This window comes from Furipterus horrens, unplaced genomic scaffold (genome assembly GCF_987537825.1).
Source record: "Furipterus horrens unplaced genomic scaffold, mFurHor1.1.pri manual_scaffold_4, whole genome shotgun sequence".
Lineage (NCBI taxonomy): Eukaryota > Metazoa > Chordata > Mammalia > Chiroptera > Furipteridae > Furipterus > Furipterus horrens.
Window position 1 is genome coordinate 76,660,890 of NW_028327174.1, and position 23,181 is coordinate 76,684,070.

The following is a 23,181-nucleotide window of genomic DNA, read 5'->3' on the forward strand; positions in this document are numbered from 1 at the left end:
ATTTTTAAAGAAATGTGAACATTTAACTTACAGTATAATTACTGGATTGAAAATAATATAAGTAGGTATATCATGTTTTAATCATCCCTTATATAATGTATATAGACTAAAATTGATAGTTTATGAATGCTAAATTAGGATAAATGTTCAAAGTCAGAAAACCGCTATCATAACTCATATTAACTGTATGACTATGGGCTGATTAATCTCAGGTTCCTCGGTTGTCAAATGGAGGCAGTAGTATCTGCCTGCCGGGTGGTCATGAGGAGTAAATGAGACAAACTGCAGGGTGTGAGTGGTTTGGCGCCTGCTAAGAGCTTTTTTAAAATTGTTAAAAATATGCAATTGCTGCCCTCCGATGTGAGCGAGAAGAGACCCTGCCCTGGAATCCACTCTAGTCCTCCTCTAACTACACTTCCAGGGGCTGAATGGTTCACAAATCCAACAGAATATTTCATCCAGAGGCTGAGCCCAACTCCATTCTGGAGCAGCAGGCTCTGGGCACCAGAGACCCAAGGTTCCCTGCCAAAAGGACCCCAAGTTGATCCACGAAGTCTTTGAAGATCTTTTCCCTATGTATGACCACCTGAGAGTGGGTGCACAGCTGTGGCTGAGGGTGGTTAAGGAGCAGTTTTGGGGGACTGGTGAATGAGGCTCAGACATGCAAGCTGGGGCACCCCCGTATGTGTACGTGTAGCTTCTTACCATGCACGTTGGAACTGACGGCAAGAAGGAAAGAGGGACAGGGGAGGCCCAGGCGCAAACTTTCCCACACTGCCAGTTTCCATTGCGGAGCCTCAAGGAGTCTGAGAATTCTCCGTGTAAATCTGGATCTCCTAGTCTGTTTGGCAAGATATATAACTAAATGAAATTTTATTTCATTTAAACCCTCTTAAGCTTGGATCACCTATTTGTGAAAGTCACATTAGGGTAACCATGAAATTCCATTACGCATAGGAAAACTGGAAAGGCCAGAGGGAGAAACAAGTTCAAAGACAATCCATCTAGTGACCTCCTTCCCTCTCTACATAAGCCTAAACACTATCCAAATATCATTGCATTTATGTCTTATAAAACCGTACATCTATATGTGGCAGTGGAGAAAGAACACACTCATTTGGACTCATAAATGTAGAGCCTTGAATTCAAACCAAGCATTTTCAACTGAGTGAAGGGTATCTGTCTTCTTGGAATTCAGCTGTCAGTCATTGCCATACAAATCATTTAGCAAAATATATGCTGCCTTATGCCATCTTCCCTGCTACAAAAATATGTGGTTTGATTTAAATTTAACTTTTCCAGAATTTATGTCTTCTCTTCCCAACTGAACTGTAAGCTCTTTGAAAAACAAACTGGTTTCTATAGTTTTCTGTATCTCCTCACTCTCCTCCCAAAGAGTTGCTTGATAGATATTTATATGTCATGGATTCATTCAGTCATTTAGAAAATATTCCCTGGATGCCTACTATGTGCCAGGCTCAGTGTGAAGCATGGGGAGACAGGACTGAACAGGACACGGGATGAAAGATAAACCTGGCACATAATAGGCACTCAGCAAATGTGTGATTACGTGGATGGGTGGGTGAATGGATGGATGGATGAATTTTGTACCACAGAATTAAGGATTCATATCACAAAAAATAGAATAACCATATAAGTTATCTTGGACTAAAAGTCATCACAGTGAAAGATGGCAGCCTGTAGAATGCCTGATTCAAGAAAGTTGAAAATGTTGGAAAAATAAAACCAGCCCTAATTTGTACCTCTGGGTCATTCAGTATGTGGATATGGAATCTTACAAAGAATTAAATGATTTCATAGAAACCAAATTTCCTATATAAGGAATTTGTCTAACTCTAACACCCCCAACTCTCACTTCTCCTGAATTTAGGGAGGATGTATCTTGGGCAATATCAATTCCAAAGAAATCCGTGTATACAATAACATTATTGTGAGATTTTACTGAAATCTTAAATAGTGATATGCAGTGATTGACTTTAATCACAATTTGCTGCGTAAAAGTCATGAAATCACTAGAGTATTATTCCATGTCACTTTCCTATATGCAGTATAATACTGAAGCCATTGTTTATCTTTATCTTCTCCTTACAATATTGTAAGAAAACCAAATTACCAAGTTAGATGTTGATCTCTCCTCCAAAGCTGCTTATATTCTTGACACGCAGAGCACTGGCTGATTTCAAACAGTTTCATAGCTTTATGAAAGACAACAATATTTGGCCATCAATGAATTAAAATGAACTATCTCCCTGGAAGGATAAGGGAAATCAACATTGAAATAAAGAAACTTAATAACAAACCGCCCAGAGTGTTCAAAGTTGTTTTTTTCTTTTTTAAATAGTATATACATTATTCATACTCTAAGATCTCAAGCCAAAGGTGGAAAGTATGGGTTACCCACAATATTATTATATTTAATGACTGTCTCTTTTTCCAAAGGGGAAATGAATGCTGCATGATTCGCCCTCTTCTAGGTCTTCAGACTCAACAATGTCACTTATAGGCAGGAAGAGAGACCACAAAGAGAGAGAAACCCTCACAAAACCATTAAAGAATTTTCTTTTTTCAAGCTGAAAAAGAAACACAGAGACATCTCCAGCTAAGAAAACTGAGGGGCCGTTCCCTCACTGCCTAGAGATATACCCAGACCCTTGACAAGTTCTAGAAACAATTCAAAATGAGGACATGGAGAGGGGTTCCTCCAGTCCATCTGGAAACATTTCCAAATCTCTTTTAATTATCCTAAAACAGTTTTATTCCATAAACTTTCTAATGCTTAGCTGGCAGGTTGTTTAGAAGACACATAGACATTTCCAAGCAAGTACCTGTCAGGAATAGAGAGCTAATGAGAGTAAAATTGATTCTGACTAAACCAACCAGAGAACTGGGTGAGCCTGGAGGTAACCCAACTACAGAGCACTAAATAACTAACCGTATTCTGTGTAAGACCATATCTACTAACACATTTTTCATTTTGTACTCAAGTTGAATTACCTGGAAACTATCTCTATGTGATAAGGAGTAGCATCCATTTGTTATAATACATGTACTTAAAAATCCCAGCAATGTTACCAAGGACCAATGTAACTTCATCAAGTAGAAATGTCTCATATTACTGTAAAAAAAAAAAAAAAAAAAATTTACTAGTGACCCTTCATGTGGCATAAATAAAAGGCTAATCCCAAATTTCCAGGAAAAAAAAATCAAATTTTGCTGTTTGCAGTTTTGTTTGCTTTACTGAATCCTTTGACTGTTTTTGGTTTTTGTTAACCAGCTCATACAGTTTATGCTTGGTTGTTCCACCAAACTCTTTATAGTCATCAGGAAAGAATCAAACTTAATTACTACCGCTTTCTGCCCTCATGTGTTTGCCCTTCCTGAAAGATATTCCAAAGTATGTACAGGAAACAGGGCTGAATAATAGGCAAAGAATGTTATCTTGAAAACTGAACAGAAAAAAACTGGATTTTGCAAACATAATGTCCTCCTTCCTCTACTAAGTGTGGAGCTCCGCCCTCACACTGCTCTTTTACCTGCCTGGAAATGTACCACGTCTGTGAAGTCTTTCTCTGTGGTCTCCCTTTTCCCTAGTTTCGAACGTGCATTCTCTCATTTCTAGTTAAGAGGCCGGCAGTCACACCCGGCCCATTTGGCAACGTTAGAAGTGAGTACTGGAATCCAGTGGCTTCCTCCACCATGACCAAAAATGCTTTCCATTTAATTCATCATAACAGCATTTTACATTTATGTTTTTGTCTCCTCAAAGCACTCTGCCACCATTAACAAACGAAATCAGCCTTTGCTATTTTATGATCTGTCTCATTAAAATGAGGTTGATTTTCTCTGTGGCAGTCACTTATGTAATGCTGTTTTCTTCTAGCAAACACTGCACTTAACTAATGTAAATTCATTTTTATATTGTGTGCTCACATAGAAAATTTTCCCAGAATCTATTTAATGCTGCATCCTTATATTGCATTACAGCAAGCCATTTTAAACTACAAAGGCACATGTGCTCTGCAATATAGTCTTCTTTAAGTTCTTGTAAATTACTTTTTTTTTAAACTCTCAAGTAAATATGTTGTGACTGCCAGTGATGAAAATAGAAATTGTTTGCTCTGTGAACCCTATTGCTATTTAATTATTTGTATACTGTTAAATGATTGGCTCTCTGATGAAATAGACTTGCTCAGTAAGTGCACAGAAAATGCTGCAGTGGGCAAAGAAACTTGGAATTCTAAAACTGCCATGTTTTACTTCTGCTGTCTCTGTTACTGCTGGATCACTTTATACAAGTGTTAGGGGGCTCATTACAAGAAATGTGATCTCAATTGGGAAGGGATGTCTCTTCACAAACAAGTTGATGCACACTTCCAAGTTTAGACAGAGATAGAATCCTAGAGACCCAAGGTTGAGAAACTCAATAAACATTGGTTGGTTGCCTCCCAACTTCTGTTGTCCACTCTCTAGTTCCTGTTTCAGGAACCACCATATTCCATTCTTAGCCTTGTGCATAGCCTACTCTCAACTCCAAAGGTAGGACTCTGGCCCTCTTGATTGGTTTGGGGATGGACATGTAACTCAGGATTAAGCCAACCTTGCTCATCACATTCTCTTCACCACAGGGGTTAATACAGAGTACATGTTTCATCTATGTTAGTCCAATCAGACGAAACATGGGCTTTTCCTGGGAATTCTTATGTAGACTTTTTTTTCCCTTGGATAGTATAGGGTGATGATATGAAACTTGTAGCTATACAGTCATTTACAACCTTAAGAGGAAAGCTTAGCATGTCCTGGGGAGGCTGCCATGTAGAATTTGAGGAAGACCCCTAGAAAACAGAGCACAGACACAGGCAAACCTGGGACCTTGCTGACATTGTTGAAGCTTTACCAGAAAGGGAACAGACAGAACTGCTGCAACAAAGAGCCTCCAAATTACAGTGGCTCAAAACAATAAGTGTCTGAAATTCTTTATCACCCTCATCTTGGCAAGAAAGTGGGTGGGTGAGCAAAACTGGTGGGCATTTGGGGCTGTGAGGTCATAGGAACCCAGGGTCTTCCTATCTTGTTGTTTTGCCCCCAATAGCAGCAATTTTCAACCTTTTCTTTCATTTCATGGCTCACATAAGGTAATTACTAATATTCTGTAGCACACCAAAACAAACAAACAAACAAAAACACTATATTTGCACAAGATGGCTATCATTGTGTTAGCTGTTGTTACTTTTTTGACAATATAAGGGAGAAGAAGTCAGTGTCCCTGACTAGATAGTCAGGTATTTCATGTTTTAAAAACTTGCAGCACACCAGTTGAAAATTGCTGCCCTAGAGTATTGTCTTTGTGTTGCAAGGTAAAGGCTCGGTCATTCATGTTTCAGCTGCAAGTGAAAAGATAGGAAGAGTGGAGGGCATAAACCTCATTTTAAGGCAGAGTGTATTAATTTCAGCTCTACTATTATTTTGGCCTGAACATTCTTTACTGTTGAGGGCTGTCCTATATACAGTAGGGTGTTTAGAATCCCTGGCTATTCCCCACTGAATGCCCATATCGCTCCCCTCCAAGTTATGACAATCAAAAACATTTCCAGACATTGCCAAATGTTTTGGGGAGAGTGCAAAATAGCACCCCATGAGAACCACTGATTTAAGGATATGCTGTGGAGTTCACACCCATCACTTTCATTCACTTCCAATAGCCAGGAGAAGTTAGTCACTTGGCCATACTGAGTCAAAAGAGAGTCTGAGAGAAATACTTCCAGTAGGTGCCCAGTAAAACTCCAGGACTTTTATTCCTAAAAATGGGAAAAATCAATTTTGGAGGACAATTAATCATCTTTTCCACACAGCCCTACTTCTGGACTTTTCCATCAAATAAGCCAATAAGTTACCTTTATAAGTTACGCCATTTTAGAAACATGTTTTTAGTCACTTGGAATTCAGAACTCTAATTGATACGAATATTACTTTCCTCCTCCAACACTATAAGCTGGAATTTAGTGAACATTAGGAAAAAAGGTGAAAGGAATAATACCTGAAGTTACCCAGAGGCTGGATACTGGCTCAGAAGAATTGAACAAATCAGCTGCAGTGGGGCTGTTGTATCAAGGGAAGTCTTTGGTTGAAATGGAAAGGCCATGGTTACAAAGGCCCCCCGGTCAGTGTGCTAATTAAGAAAGAAGACAGTACAATTATGCAAAATTGTCAAAATGAAAACTGCAGGCATCTTGCATTATTTGGCTTTGAACTGCTGCTTTCTAGTTCTTATTGTAAATACAAAAAGTCTTTAGTGGCTCCTTTATATCTCACACAAAAGAATCATTGTTTACAGCCAGCTGTCTTGCAATTACATTTCTATGAAGTTTGCATAATTTGACATTAGAGCTGCCTGAGGGGGTGACAACGTGCTAGGGTATTAAGAGTATGGAATAGGGATGGAAGAAGCTCCCATATTACAAGTGGGTAGTCTTCTCAAAATTCATTTTGAAGCCAATGGTTCTGAATTCAAAACATTTTCCCATGGGAATATGGCTTTTCTGTTATTAGATCACCACAAAAGTCCTCCAATGCCAGATAATAAACATATGTACCTTGCAGTGGTACAAAAGAAAATGCTGCAGGCCAGAGAAAGGTTTGTCCTTTTTTTTTTTCTCCCCCAAAGAGACATTTTCTGACTGACAAAATCATCGGTAAAAGCTTTAGGGAGGATGTTATCTTTAAACCAAACTTAAGATGAGAAAAGAAAGCAATGGCATTTCAGGCTAAAAGACATGGCATTTTAGGTTCTCTGTGAGGAACAGACTGTGGCAGGAGCACGTCAGGTGTGGGCCTGGTTGTTCTAGTGACACGTCCCCATTGGTAAAATACTCAGGGACCTCTGGGTGTGCCTACCTACTCCTCATTTCCTTTCGAAGGGCCAGTAATGTTCCAAACTTCCTGTTTCCTCTAGAGAGACTTGAAGTGCTGGATAATAAAATGGTTATGTTCCTTTTTTGAAAAAGCAAATAAAAATTTAAAAATACATTCTCCATGTGAACAGTGAGTGTTGACCATGACTGGAGAATAGGGTTTGTGGGAAGTGAGCCAAATAAGTTAGGGCAGGGCTGGGGATGCCATGGTCTGGTTCAGATTTTCTGAGTTGGAACACCAGTACACGTTTTTAATGAGGGGAATGGTGTGATCAGTATAGTTTTAAAAATTAACAATTATATGAAGAATAGTTTGAGGGCATAGTCACAAGAGAGATTGAACTTCTGATCTTGATATGTGACAATGAGTTATAAAGAGGGGGCCAACCAAAGCCAACATGGGGGTAAATTAGAAGAATGTGGTGGCCATATGTTCAGAGGAGGGAGAGAAGAAGAAACCAGAGATGGCTCCAAATTTTCTAACTTTCTAACTTGTCCAAAAGGCTGGAATCATGGCACAAAGGGGTGGGGATAGTGAGCTCTGTAGGTTTCTTGTTTGAAGGAGAAGGAAAGAGCTGAGGTGCTTATGATCATATTGTACAGCATATGGGTTGTACTTACGCTTCTGCAAAGCTTGCCCATTGGATTTCTAACACTGAAGGAAAACCACTTATTGAATTAATTCCAAAGTCTTCCTCCAAGTTTACTCTGTACGTTTGAAGGGGAGAATGTATCTCTACCTGTGAAAGCCGTGCCAGAGACATCAGTATGAGTGAAGACATTGCCTTCCAGTACCAGGTTCCATGGCCAGAAACTTTGCTTAATAGAACTAGCAGTGATATGGGAAGCATAAGGTTGCATTGCAGGGTGTCTGAGGAAAGTAGTATAGAGAAAAATCCCATTAAGTGTGTCTTAAAATAATATCAAATCTGATTAAGCTCATAATATATGTCTTTGGGAATCTTGAAGCAGAAGGGAAAGGCTAAAAATAAAGGTCAGCTCATGCTCAGAGAGGAAAGGAGGAGACAAAGGGAAGTGTAGCAGGAACAGTGCTGTCTTATGCGCTCAGGCTGCTGTAAGAGATGACCAGAGACTGGTGGCTTACACAGAAAATGTTTATTTCTCACAGTTCTGGAGACTGGAAGTGTGAAATCAGGGAGCCAGCCTGGTCGGGTTCTTGGGGAAGGCTCTCTAGCTGGTTTACACCTGTCTTCTCATTGTAGCCTTACACAGTGACCTAACCACTTCCCAAAGACCCTACCTACCTTTTGATACCATCATGTTGGGGTTTAGGATTTTAACAGATATGTTTGGAAAGACACAAACATTGACTCTATAACAGGTGGACAATGCCAGCTAAGGTGATATCAATGATTATCCAGGAGAGAGACAACTTCTGGGGTTTCTTTTGCCTGCCATTCCTCTCCATAAACAAAGTCATCAAACCAACTAAGCTTTAGTACAGCATAGGAGATGGCAAAGAAGGAGGCTAATTGAAACAGCAGAAAAATAGGGCCATATATATGTCATCGCCCCTCTTACTTCCTAGCCAAAAGAAAATGACAGATTCAGTGTATGCAAGGAATATCAGACACAGGTGAATGGAATGCAACGTAATGTCTGAAGGGTTATGTATAGGCAATGGTTCTCTCTCCCTAAAGCTAAATATTGGAGCATCAGGGCCAGATCAGCATGCTAGCAATAGGCCATTGGAAGAAACTCTTACCAATCAATATGGGAGATTTATATGAGAGGTCTTCCACTTAAAATTAATAGGGACGAAATAAACAAAATACTGGCACCAGATCATAGGTTGTTCACTGCATGATCTACATTCAACAGTGGCTGCCCAACTGGCAGAGCTATGGACTCGCCCTTCCATCTTCAAAGCTGCTCCTAAGCAAGAGTTGACCAAGTAATCATTCTCACCATTTTAAGTTGTTGGAACTATGGCACAAAGAGGTGAAATAACTTTTCCAGGACCACACAGCTAGTAGCAGAGCCAAGATTCAAGTTAATCTGGCTCCAGGGCCTGTACTTGTAAACACTGTACTAAATTGTTTCTCCAACATATCATGAAGAACAACAGATTCAGAGTCAGAAGTCCTTGATCTGACTGCTTGGGGAACAAACAGCCTTTCTGAGACCATTTCCTCACTGGACTTGTTGTAAAGATTAAAGGAGATGATATGATTTTAAAATATATATATAACCTTAAAGTACTCTACAAATATAAAGGAACATTACTACATTAAACCTTGCAATGTGTCTTACTTTGAAAATTATTCTCAACTAACATTTCATCTTGTTTTACTAATTTTGCCATGGATCCTGAAATATCTGTATATATAACTATTATCTTCTGATTGTATACTCTAGCTAACATTTTTTTATTAAAAGAAGATAAACTTTTTGAAGGTTTTTACTTTAGAGAACAGAGTAATTTTTTAAAAAGATTTAAAAATATATCAATTATTTCCAAAAGATCATTATCTAGACCTGTTTAAATTTAGCTCTCATCTCAAACCTTGCTACATGAGAGACTCTCTATAACTTTAGTTGTTGTATTAGTTTTCTAGTGCTGCCATGGTCAGCTAGTTTTAAAAACAGCACAGGTTCATTCTCTTTTACATATTGTTCTGACAGTTAGAGGTTTGACAGAGGTCTCACTGGGCTAACATCAAGGTGTCAGCAGGGATGTATTTGTTTCCAGAGGCCTCAGTGAGAATGTATTTCCTTGCCTTTTCCAACTTCCAGAAGCCACCTGCACTCTGGGGCACCCTCCTCCATCCTCACAGCTGGCAATGTAGCACATCTCTAACCCTCTTCTGCTGTCACATCTCTTTCTAACCACAGCCAGGAAAGGTCCTCTGTTTTTAAGGACTTGTGTGATTAGATCAGTCCCTCTTTGATGATCTAGGGCAGTCTTCTCATCTCAAGATCCTTAACCTTAATCACATTCATAAAGTCTCTTTTGCCATATAAGGCAACATATTCCCAGGTTCTGAGGATGAGAAAGTGGATATCTTTTAGGAGAGCTATTAATCTCCCTACCATAATTGCGAACATTAGAAACAAAACCCCCAATTTTGTATATTAAAAAGGCTTGTCAATATATAAAGGTTTAAGGGGGATTTTATTACCACATCCTCAAAAATCTCCAAGTCGTAACAAGAAGGACATAAAGTCCAGTTCAGCTAATTCCAGATCAAGAGAAAGCCTGACAAATGGTAGATGAAGGGCAGCAGTGCCACCGTGATAACAAATCCAAATGATAGACCTGAACATCATCAAAAATTCGGCAAGGAATCTGTCCTTATTGTACCTGCAGCTTATTATTGGCAACAAGGAACCTTCTTTCTGAATCCAGTCCATCATTTTCCAGAAGTGAACTGTTAGTCATACTCTATTAGAGACTACACGGACATCAGAAAAGAGACCTTCCTTTTTACAAAGTTAGAAAAATCAGAAAGGCCCTACCCTTTTTTAAAAGACAAATTAAACACATAAAAGCAGCACAGTGTCCCAAGTCTTGCACTTGTTTCAGGGGCAACAGGAATTATCTAAATAGTATGAACAAGACTGTCACTACCTCAATGATGAAGAGTTCCATGAGTGCATCTTTTGGGAAGAGAATAAAGTGATTCCACCAGAGAGAGAAAATCCCTGAGGACAGTAGCCCAACTTTACAGACTGCATCTTTCCTCATGATATTTACATGTTTACAAAACCTAATGGAAGTTCAGATGCCACACATGGTGTCCAGCAGTTGTACTCAGGAAAAGCAAAAGAAACATTAATGAGTTTCATTACAGCCTGTTCTATCGTTTCTATAAAATTATGTCCAGTTATGCAACGACCAGAACTTCTATGCCACCAAGAAACTCTGAATTGACAAAGATTTGGTTTGTGGAATAGCCCCCAAAAGAGAACAAATTTGATTATATAGATTCCTGCTTTGCAGAAGAGATGATCCTTACCATGAAAGGTGTGTTGTTAAATCATAGGCATGACACATACTCAGTGGGTATATTTCTACTTAGAAGACTCTGCCATAGTTAGGGAGCCAGTAGCCAGGTCTAGATCCCAGAAGAAGTTACAAATAAATTAACCAAAATATTAGGGCCATGACCAAAGGGACCAGATTCAAGATAAGATGTCAGTGCAAGGAAGGAAACTGAGGACACTTAGGAAATCAAAGCAATCAAGGAATGGATTAAAATGTAAGACTGGAGCAGGTGGAGGAGCAATCAAATATGTCAGACACCTGGAATAAGAAAATACTTAAATATAACCACTTAAGTACATAACATGTCACACTTAGACAGTCATGACTTATCCAGGCAGGAAAGTGGATAAAGAATAAGATCTCTAACAACCATGGAATGGGAGAAAATATTTGCAAACCATATATCAGATAAGAAGTTAATATCCAAAATATATAAGTAACTCATACATCTCAAGAGCAAAAAAAATAAAGAAAGGAAAAATGAAAGAAAGAAAGAAAGGGAAACACCAAAACCAAATATCCAATTTTTAAAAATAGAGGATCTGAATAGATCTATTTCCAGAGAAGACATACAAATGGCAAACAAGCACATAAAAAGATGTTCAAATTCACTAATCATTGGGGAAATGCAAATCAAACCCATATAAGAGATCATCTCACACCTGTCAGAATGGCTATCATCAAAATGACAAGAGATAATGAGTACTTGCAAGTATGTAGAGAAAAGGGAACACTTGTACACTATTGGTAGGAATGTATATTGGTACAGCCACTAGAAAAAACAGTATGGAGGTTCCTCAAAAATTAAAAAAAGGACAACCATATCATTTAGCAATTCCCTCCTGGGTATATGAAGTCTGTGCAGAAGGTATCCACCCATGCAATATGAAAAAGAGACATTTATTGAAGAACATACAAGATACAAGAAACATTGTACATAGGACAATGATGCCTCAGTCCCCTTTAAAGAAGGTACCTTGGGAACTCACCCAGTTCTCCCAATTGCAATCAGCTGCCCCATCATATTTTCCTGAATGTTATCAATGGTCTGAAATCTCTTCCCTTTCAAAGGTAATTTTAGTTTTGGGAAAAGCCAGGGTGCTATATCTGGACTGTAGTGGAGCTGAGTCACCTGGGAGATTTGATGTTTCACCAAAATTCTCTGCACCAGACATGATGCATGAGCAGATACGTTGTTGTGATGAAGCTTCCAGTCACCAGTTGCCCATAGCTACAGCCTTCTGAGCCATCTGAATAGTTTCCACAGAGGCATGTTCAAGCTTAACACAAAATTGGATGTGGATTCATTACTCTACTTGCTCAGTCATCTTGACTATGAGGGCCACACAGTACACATGCTCACTCAACAGCGTGTGCCACCCCCACTGACTATACAGTGAAGTCGTCATTGTTCACACATGCACCTTCCAGTCCACTTTCCTTGGTTGCCAGGTTACACTGATGTCACACAAACCATTCACATTATATTAACAATTGCTGGACTTTTGCCAGACAGGCCCCATATATCTGAAGGAAATGAAATCAGTATCTTAAAAGATATCTGTATCCCCATGCTTATTGCAGCATTATTCACAATAGCCAAGACAGAAAAAAAAAAAATCCTGTGTCCATCAGCAACTAAATGGATAAAGAAAATGTGATAGATGTATACACACACACACACACACACACACACACACAATAGAATATTATTCAGCCACAAAAAAATAAGGAAATCCTGCCAACTGCAACATGGATAGACATTGAGAGCTTTATATTGAGTGAAATAAGTCAGGCAGAGACACAAATTCTACATTATCTCACTTGTATGCAGAATCTATAAAAAAAGCCAAACTCACAGAAAGAGAGCAGAAGCTGGGGAGTGAGGAAAATGAGAAAATGTTGGTCAAAAAGTAGAGCTTCCAGTTATCAGATGAATAAGGTCTGGGGATCTATTGTACAGCATGGTTACTACAGTTGGCAATGCTGTTTTACCTTGAAACCTACTAAGAGAATAGATTTTGATGAAAATCTTACTTACATGCCTCTTGACTGGATGTAGCATTAAAAACATAAACAAAAACAAAGAAACCCCAGTAGGTTGGCTTTGGGACAATGGGCAGAAGATGGAACTGAGAGTACAGAGACCCAGATTATGAGGTCCTAAAGAAGCTCCACTTATTCATTCAACAAAAACTGAGTCATGCCGGGTACTGCTTAGTAAATTCAATTAGTGAATATGGTAGACCAAGTTTCTGTCCTTCAGGAGTTATGTTCTACTGGAGATAGGAAGAGGGAGATAAGAACAACATTTTTTGGTCTGCAGCTTTATCTTCTAAAAATATCTGGGTAGACTAGATTATCTGTAAAGTTCCTCCCAGCTGTACATGTTTTGAAAAAGAGGAAAGACATTTTGGGAGGTTTGGCAGTGATTACTTTAGGGGAGTAAAATCATGGGTGATTTAAGTTACCCTTTCTTTATCATTGCTTTCTGATATTTTTTTCTATAATGAACATGCATGATACATGAAGTAAAAAAAATTAAGAGTAGATTTTTCTTATCAAACATGGGATTGGTTCTTGGTGACCTGAAGGAATGTCATTTGCCCATTAGTGCTGAGAACTGTAAATGGGAACAGTCTTACCCCTTCAGTGACTTACTTTTTACTTTAACCAATGAGGCCTTGGGGAAACTGCTAAGGAACTCTTCTGCTCCTTTTCTCATTACTTCTGTGTGTACTAGCTTATTCTCTTTTCCCTGAACCCTTGAAGCTCTTCTTTACTCTCTCTCTCTCTCTCTCTCTCTCTCTCACACACACACACACACAGCCTCTTCCCACCCTTCAAGCTTCATATGTCAGTTTAAATGTTAGCTCACAGAGAGGCCTTACTTGAATGACCTAAGAATTCCATTCCTGCCTTAGACTCACCATACTAACCACCGCTGGTAGTCCCTCTCATCTCTCTAGCCTACTATTCTCTTCCAGAGCACTCTTCTCAACTTGTACTTTCATATGCATTTCTTTTCTTTACAAGCCTATTGTCTATTTCTCCCACAAGTCTGAAGTTCCATCATGAAAACTTGGTCTGTTTTGTTCACTACTCTCTCCCTAAGGCACTGCATTGGTTGAGTAAATAAATACGTGAATAAATGAAATGGCTCCTTTGTCCTCTCTCTATCAAAAGTTATTTCCATAGAGTGGTATATTGCAATGACTTCTGTGCCAGCTCACAAGAGTCAAATGTTAAATATTTAGAAATTTTGTTGTTAAACTGTTCATAGCTTGAAATTGGCTATGGTGAGAGTATTTATACCATGGACATTGACAAATGCTACATGTCTTTTTTTTTTTTTTCAAAGAGCTGGTTCACCAGCACACCATTGTTCTCATCTACTAAATTCAACTATAAATATTGATGCTATCATGGCAAAAAAAAAAAAAATAAAGAAAGAAACATGGTCCACAGTTTACTTAAAATCTTTCAATGAAAAATGAAATTTTAAAAAATACTAAACATAGCCAATACAATTATTTTCCTGTTGGGAATACTTGGTATTTTTATAAGCTGAATTGTAATCTATAATATGTGTCTCTGATCTCCTAAACTTTTTGTTTCTGTTTTTCAGACCCTTATGTGAAGATTCATCTGATGCAAAATGGCAAGAGGCTGAAGAAGAAAAAGACAACAATTAAAAAGAATACACTCAACCCCTATTACAATGAGTCATTCAGCTTTGAAGTACCCTTTGAGCAAATCCAGGTAATGTCAAACATAATTTTGTCTTCCCATTCAATTTCATTGCTTCAGACCACACCATTTAAACACACAGATGTTATAAATTATCAGTTTACATGCCCTCATTAGAACTGCTGTTCTTATTCCCACACACATTTGATACTCAAGCTACATCAAGAGGGAAGGATAAAATATACAGCACAGAATGTGCTGACTCATCAGCCAAAAACAGATAACATTCTATTGAGCAGAAATAAAGTAGGAACAAGTACATCAACAGAATAACTCTACTAACCCAAAAAGTATATCAGTAAAGGTTAAAAGACCAAGAACAGAAGACCTTTCACTATTTACTCCCAGACCATAAAATGTAATCCTTCCCATCACATCTTTATAAGCAAAAAAAAGAAAAGGAGTTAAGAGAAATACATTGGTGATGCTAAATATGTAGCATCTTTAAACATTTTTTTATTGTTTTTCAATTACAGTTGTCCTCCTTTTCCCCCATTGCTCCCCCCCACCCAGCCCATCCCTTCTCCCACAGTCATTCCCCACCCCATTGTCCATGTCCATGTGTCATTTATACATGTTCTTTGACTAGACCCTTCCTCTACCTATCCCTTCTCTCCCTCTCCCTTCCCCCCTGATAACGGCTATTCTATTGCTTGTTCAATTTTGTTCATTTGTTTGTGTTGTTCATTAGTCTCCTGTATCAGGTGATATTATATGGTATTTTTCTTTGATTGCCTGCCTTATTTCACTAAACATAATTCTTTTTAATTCCACCCATGTTGTCGCAAATTGCAGGAGTTCTTTCTTTCTGCTGCATAGTATTCCATTGTGCAAATGTACCACAGTTTTTTAATCCACTCATCTACAGTTGGGCACTTAGGTTGTTTCCAGCACTTGGTTATTGTAAACAGTGCTGCTATGAACATAGGGGTGCAGAAGTTCTTTTGAACTGGTGTTTCAGAATTCTTCGGGTATAATCCTAGAAGTGGAATCACTGGTTCAAAAGGCAGTTCCATTTTTAGTTTTTTGAGGTAATTCCATACTGTTTTCCATAGTGGCTGCCGCAGTCTGCATTCCCACCAGCAGTGCGGTAGGGTTCCCATCAGTAGGGTTCCCATTTCTCCGCATCCTCGCCAGCACAAGATGTTTGTTGATTTGTTGATGATGGCCATTCTGACAGGTGTGAAGTGGTATCTCATTGTGGTTTTTATTTGCATCTCTCTGATGGCTAGTGATTTTGAGCATTCTTTCATGTGTTTATGGACCCTTTGTGTATCCTCCTTGGAGAAGTGTTTGTTCAGGCCCTTTGCCCATTTTTTAATTGGGCTGTCTGTCTTCTTGGTGTTGAGATGTGTAAGTTCTTTATATATTTTGTTGATCAAGCCCTTGTCTGAGGTATCATTGGCAAATACGTTTTCTCATATGGTTAAGCTTTATTATTAAAAGATAATTAACAACAGAAAACTTAGGCTGAATTGTATTTCAGTTGTTTAAATTTAGCTTCTTGTTTCTGAATAGGAATGGATGGGTATTTTTCTAAAAATGGAACCTTAATTTGCTAGATAATAATTGCCTTGATAGGAAGTATTCTAGTAGAAAATTTTGTGGTTAACATAGTCAAAATAGGGTGCTACATGTAGCCAAAATGATGGTATATGGTCTTATTATTTAGCAACTTTTAAATAAGGCTTAAACTTAATTTTTATTTTAGGTTTTCTCACTTCATATCCATAGTTAGACTTTCATAATCCAAATTCACATCCAATAATTATGGGTTATTTCTTGCTAATTTTTTAATGGGCATCAGAGAGTCAAAATGCTTAAAGCAATACTAGTTTTTATTAAATAATTGGTATGGGTCCATCTTTTCATAATATAAAAGTTTGCCCATAATCTGAAGGAGAAATGAAAGAAAGACATCAACAACTGGGAACCCTCTATAAGTACAGAACAACAAAAGTCATCAAATATTCGGCATGTGCATATTTTTACTTTTTTAATTTATTCTTAGAATGCAGAACCTCGTGAATGAATCACAACTCTATTTTATGAATAAACTTTTAAAGTAGCTACATTTATTGTATATTTATTTAGTGTCTAGGCCCAAATTAAGCACTTTATATGTATAATCTCATTTAATCCTTACAATAACCTTATAAGAGATTTCATTATTATCCCAATTTTTTATATAAAAAAAAACAGAGGCTTAGAATGTCCTTCCACGGCAAAGTAAGACTATGCATATAGAAGTACTTGGAACAATGCCAAGCAGATAGGAACGCTCAGTAAATGGTTCCCATCATTATTATTATTCACAATGTTAATATTGTCTCTTTTTTGAACTAACATTTTATTAGAAATGATCTAACAATAGAGTTAAAGCAATATATATATATCAGCACTGTCCAACAGAACTCTGTGAGGATGGGAATATTTTATCATCTCTGCTGTTCAATATGGTAGCCACCACCCACAGGTGGGCAATGAGCACCTCTGTCACTAGTGTGATCAAGGAACTTTATTTAATTTTAATTTTAATTTAAGCAGCTACATGTAGCTAGTAGCTTAATGTATTATACAGGGCAGTTTTTAAAAAATCAATAATCCAACCATCCTCACATTGGTTCCTGGTTTTTATATAACCTTTCTCATATACATTTTCACATGGCAGCAAATTGTACATACTTACTTAATTTCAACAGCTGTTACATAAGTAAATGACATTGCAGAGGACACTGATTTCCTGACCTATTTCCTTGTTCACTAGTCCGAACCAGTGAGCTGTCTGCTTTGGACCCACTGGCAAACCCCCAAGACATCCAATTTTCTCCAACAGTTTATTTTGTAATATTTGTTCAGTGAACTCTTCCAAGTTCTAAGACTTTCTTCCTGTGGAAACTCATACCTCCTGGTATTTTGCTTTTTAATTCCACAAAACAATATAAGGCAGGGCATTGAGATGAAAAAGCCTATTGTAAATCTTCCCCTTTGAAATACAATTCTATACCTGTTTTTTTTTTTTTTTAATGTCCCTTTTCAACTATAAATTGCAGCAAATACAGATATACTGAAAATGAAATGCATGAAAAACAAAACATACGCTGGGTTTCTGGGGCAGCATTTTGGAGGAAATAACGTTTTGTCAGGACAGAGAGAGCCTGAGCCCCATAGAGAGTACATCAGGCATGAAAATAACGAGCACGCCTTTGATTGCTCCCCTCCTCCTTGGCTCCTTAAGTCAATTTATTCTTTTCTTTTCTCTTTGCCTCCTAGGAGGCTGCGTGCCTAGTCTTTGCATTTCCCTAGAGAAAGTAATTGAGCGTTTCACATGCTATAATGGGGCTGTAGGTTTCCTTTATCCTGAGGTTATATGGTTATCATTCTGTCTTTATCCCTATGAAATTATATTATGAGAGAAGAAAATATGCTGATTTCCAAACACAAATGCATTCTTCCACTCACCTCCCCCCAAAATGTATAAACTACATATGCAGCCGGAAAAATTAATCTAAGGCCTTCATAAGGATACTTGTTTTGAGTGTTACTAATCAATACATTCCTAGATGTATAAACTCATTCCAACCTATCACTCCAGCCTCCTAAACCCTTGTCACCTTCGTGCACAATGTCCCCAATGCCCCCCCACCCCCTTCTCTGCAATATTACTGTGTCCTGATGAATTTGGATGGGAAAAGTTCTCAGAACCAGACTCAGTTCCAAACACCATCCAGTGGACAGGTAATTCCCTTGACAATGGAAACAATCCAAGGCTGCACAAGGGAAGACAGAAGTCTGCTTCCTTTATTGCCAGTGTGTTTCATTTCACATTCTAAGTTTCACTCTCAGAAGTGATCATTTTCTCTGACCTGAAGCTGTACACACAGCACCTTCTCCCACACACTGGTGCAAGAACGCAGTCCACAGAGTACCAAGTCTACTAAAGGGCCAGAGCTCCCCTGCAGCTCTGTCTCTGGCTTCTATCACTACATTTTCTGCTCTTTTTAACTCTGGCCACCAAATACTACGCATGTTCTCCTTTACTCTGAAGTCTTCCTTTATCTTTGCACTCAATTTCTAAATTGAAGCCATTGCATATTTTGACTAAACAAATTCATTCCTTAGGAAGCAGAACTAATATGTCCTTTTAAAATGTTCTTTCAGATGATAATGGTATACACTTGCTTTCATCAGTTTAGTCAGTTCAAAAAGTAAGTTACTAAAGAAATCCTCAAAATCTAATGGAATCACCAAAATAAATCCTATGTGGCCTAAAAAGCTTATCTCCATTTGATGTCAGTGCAAGATTCATAGTAGCAGTTACTCAACAAATGTTTACTGAGAGCATATATGAATGAAAAAATATATATCTTTACTTGGTTTCTGCTTTTTAAAGACTTTTACTCTACCCTTGCATTTTAAATTCACAATTTTGTGATTAGCTTTTATGTAAAATATCGGCTCTCCCCCGCCCCCTAAAATGGGATTGTGGTACATGGTTGCTTTGGGAATTGTAACCAAAAAAACAATGGTCTGAGAACCAATGCCAGAAATTTCCCTGATGAGACAATTAAAACAATTAGATCTAAAGATAAATACAAGTTGATGCAGGCTGGAGAGCATGTGGTTTACAGAACGAACTCTGGAAACCAAAAGATTCACTCCTTATATGATTTCTCTGAGTGTCATCCTTCTATCTACATAATGGCAACATTAATAGTATCGATTTTGACACAGATGCTGAGTAGTTTCTATAAAAGACTTAGAATAGTGCCAAAAACATAATATTAACATGTACTGAGTATTTTGAAGATGATGACAACAATTATAATGGTGGTGATGGTGTAATAATGGCAAAATAGGGATGACATGTTTTCATATTCAAGTCATTTCCACTCTTGTCCTGGTGTTTGGAAATTGATTCTTCTTTTTTCCAGTTCCTTAGATTTCAAGCAAGCTTTGTAATAGGGAGGTATCTCTAGGGCTGAATGGTTAATGTTTATTTTGTATCCTTTTTCAGAAAGTGCAGGTGGTGGTAACTGTTTTGGACTATGACAAGATCGGCAAGAACGATGCCATCGGCAAAGTCTTTGTGGGCTACAACAGCACCGGGGCGGAGCTGCGACATTGGTCAGACATGCTGGCCAACCCCAGGCGACCCATTGCCCAGTGGCACACCCTACAGGTAGAGGAGGAAGTTGATGCCATGCTGGCGGTCAAGAAGTAAAGGAAAAAAGCCTTTCTGCATTTGCCCACATAGTGCTCTTTAGCCAGTATCTGTAAATACCTCAGTAATATGGGTCCTTTCATTTTTCCAGCCATGTGTTCCTAACAGAATTCAGTGGTACTTCAAATCCTGTTTTAATTTGCACACAAATTTAAATATAGAGAGCCCCTGAGTCCTTCATCATGCCACTGCCCTACAAATCTACTCTTCTTTTAAGCAATATGATGTGTAGATAGAGCATGACTGAAATTATTTATTGTATCACACAGTTGTATATACCAGTATGCTAAAGATTTATTTCTAGTTTGTGTATTTGTATGTTGTAAGCATTTCCTAATCTGTGTATATCTAGATGTTTTTAATAAGATGTTCTATTTTAAACTATGTAAATTGACTGAGATATAGGAGAGCTGATAATATATTATATGGTAAATATAGTATCGTCTGCATTCCAGCAAAAATATCAACTTGTAAGGCACTAGTACAGTGAAACTGACATCTTAAAGGACAACTTAAACCTGAGCTTTCTATTGAATCATTTGAGTACCAAGATACACTTACACCACATATTTGGTGGGTGAATCCAGTTTTGTAGAATTTCTTCACAGGCAAATTAGCATGATCTGAGCAGCGTCCAGGCTGATCTCTAGGAAGCGTAGCCACAAAACAGAATAGCATCTGTCTGTACATATCTACAAAGCTAAAATCAGGGCTTCACTCTTACATTTGAAGGAGCAAATGAACAGGAGTCAATGACTTCATATCACTGCATATTGAGTAACAACTTGATGGTATTCTGTGTGTGTGTGTGTGTGCATGTGTGTATGCATGTGTATGTGCATACATGTGTGTGTGCATTTGTTTAGGGACGGGGTGGGTGGGGAGAAGCTGAGGGGAGAAGTCAGTGTTTCTGAAATATTGCCTGACTATTTCAAAAGAAAAAAGTAGCTCTCCATTATCACCTTTATACAAAATGTGCATCCTGTGAATTGTTCCAGATTTCACACCTCTAATAATTCCAAAACATTTGCACATTAGACTTTGTAACAAAATATTTTATTATACAAAACCAGATTAGAAGGAATGCAGAAGAATATTTTTAACACAGTAATCTGTGTTTATTACACAAAATTACTTTGTGGTAAACAGACAGTATTGTAATCCCATCAAAAGATGAAAAGTAAATAATTAGCCATAGCTCTGAATGCACTTCAATTAAGCCAAAACAGACAGCTAGTGATCTTTTTATATGCTGTTTTTACTTAAATAAGTTTTAATTTGTCCTTTAAAAAAAGGTGAAACAAAATCAAGAACAAGTTCTAGAAAACTGAAGTAACCTCTTATGTATTCTAGATGCTTGATTTAGGAGGAGTTTTTAATGTTTTCAATGTTATTATGTAGTAAATGGCACTATTATGAAGCTACTAGTCATTCCATAAGAGTCTTCAAGGACTGCTCTGTGTAACACTGTGACTGCCGTGTGTGCTTAGACACGTAGTTTCCTCAGTGGATAGCACTCAATTTATTCCGTAGTGATCTTGTAAACAATACTGCCATTCCCTTCTAATGCACTGCCCAAGGTGTGTGTAGCACAAACAGTTCTCATTACAAAGGACCAATTCAGAACTGAAAAGCTATGCATAGGACAAGGAAGATACACAGCTCGGGGTGGAACACACAGCATTTTGTCAAGCACTGTGCAATATTCCATATTTTCCCCCACGATGGCAGACAACCACTCTGTGGAAGGGCAGCCTGTTACCACGCCGCATTGAGTCTTTTCTCCCAGTCCCTTTTGTGGCCTTTTTAACTTCCAGGCCACAGAGAGTAGTGAAGCTCTGAGGTGGAAGCTGATCTTCACAAATACCAAAACCAAATGGAGGAAAACTAAGCACTAGCCTCATGTTCAGACTTTAGGGTATCATGCCTCATTTTTTTTTTTTAATTCAAAGAGAATTCAAAAAGGGCTGGTAGGAGGCTTAGAACATGGGGTTAGCTATTTCCTGATGAAAGTAGAATTCCTGTCATTATTCCTTCCTCAATAAACAAGAGGCATGCCCTTTGACCTTTTAGCCCAGTGCAAACTCTAGAACTGGGACAGACAAAAAGGACAAAAGAATAACATCTCCCTCTTCTGTGGATGGTCCATACTTAAAAAAAAAAAAGATACTAGAAAATGCACAAGTCATAAGATTAGATAATTAGTTTGAATGGAAGAATCAAAGGAGACTCTTTCCATTGTAAAGGACCAAGCCATCCCAAAGAGAAGGAGTTGATTGACTTGTAAAGATTCCTGAAATACCAGGAACTGGCATTTAATTTTACTGTAGTCAGCTTTAAGTTTACACTGAAACAACACTTAAAACAAGCAGGTTTGAGCTGAGGAAGACACATTATTTCTTGCATTAAAGTACTACTAATGCATTCTCTTGCAACACTGCCAGACATGGGATATTGTCGCCATAGAATTAGTTGGTACTGCACCATCTCTCACAAGTCAGTGACTGAACCTGCTTTAAGACCAAGACTCATCCTCAGATAAGCCACATGTACCTTTCTGACAAAGCTGTGTACAGTATTAGCATCTGATGCTCTAGAAAGATCCTAGTTGCCTTTGTGTATATTTACTGCCTGCTTGAGTGTTTCTATGTGTGGATTTTCTCTGTATCTTGTAGAAATGTTGGGGTGTTTCCTTCTGCCATATGACTCGTGGCCCGCGAGCCAACTACTTTAGCTGTATCTTACCTTCATTTTTGATGAGGTGGTTTAAATTTTGTTTCACTTCGTGTAGTGAATTCCACAGTAGTTTTGATTGTTGTTAAAATGACTTAACATATTACACGGATATTCAATAAAAATGTTTTATTTCCTGTTGATGTTGCCACCTTTCAATTCTTTTCTTAACCTGACTCTGGCGGCGGGAAGTCAGTGGCCCGCTGACATTCGGGGCCTGCTGGGAGCCCAGGCGGCTAAGCAGAAACCTGTGTGAATGCAGCCTCTGTTCCCATCCATGAATACAAAGTGGCTGAAGGGTCAGCAATACCCAGGGTATGCGCGGCCATTACGGCCCAGTGTTCCTGGGCAGAGTTGTTCTCGGCATGTCTCTTGGTTCCTGTTTACAATCAATTCATCCGGCACAATTTCAGGCCTTCTGCTTTGCCCAAAATACGTGCTCTGGGGTTCTCACTCCAGAACGTAAGTCACACAGCCTCTCCAGAATGGGGCTTAAAATAAGATTTTTAAACCCCATTTTTGGAGGGCAGCATGAC

At 38.3% G+C, this 23,181-nt stretch overlaps 1 protein-coding gene across 3 annotated transcripts in view; it reads left to right on the forward strand.

Annotated features, from left to right (window-relative positions):
* SYT1 (synaptotagmin 1) overlaps positions 1-22,786 on the forward strand; it is a 393,501-nt gene extending 370,715 nt beyond the window's left edge. For all 3 annotated transcript variants that reach the window (XM_090273654.1, XM_090273656.1, XM_090273655.1), the window contains exons 8-9: positions 14,567-14,700; positions 19,706-22,786. In XM_090273654.1, the coding sequence (XP_090129780.1) occupies positions 14,567-14,700; positions 19,706-19,912 (341 nt within the window). In that variant the 3' untranslated portion in view covers positions 19,913-22,786. The remainder of the gene's footprint in view (positions 1-14,566; positions 14,701-19,705) is intronic.
* Positions 22,787-23,181: the final 395 nt, after the last annotated feature.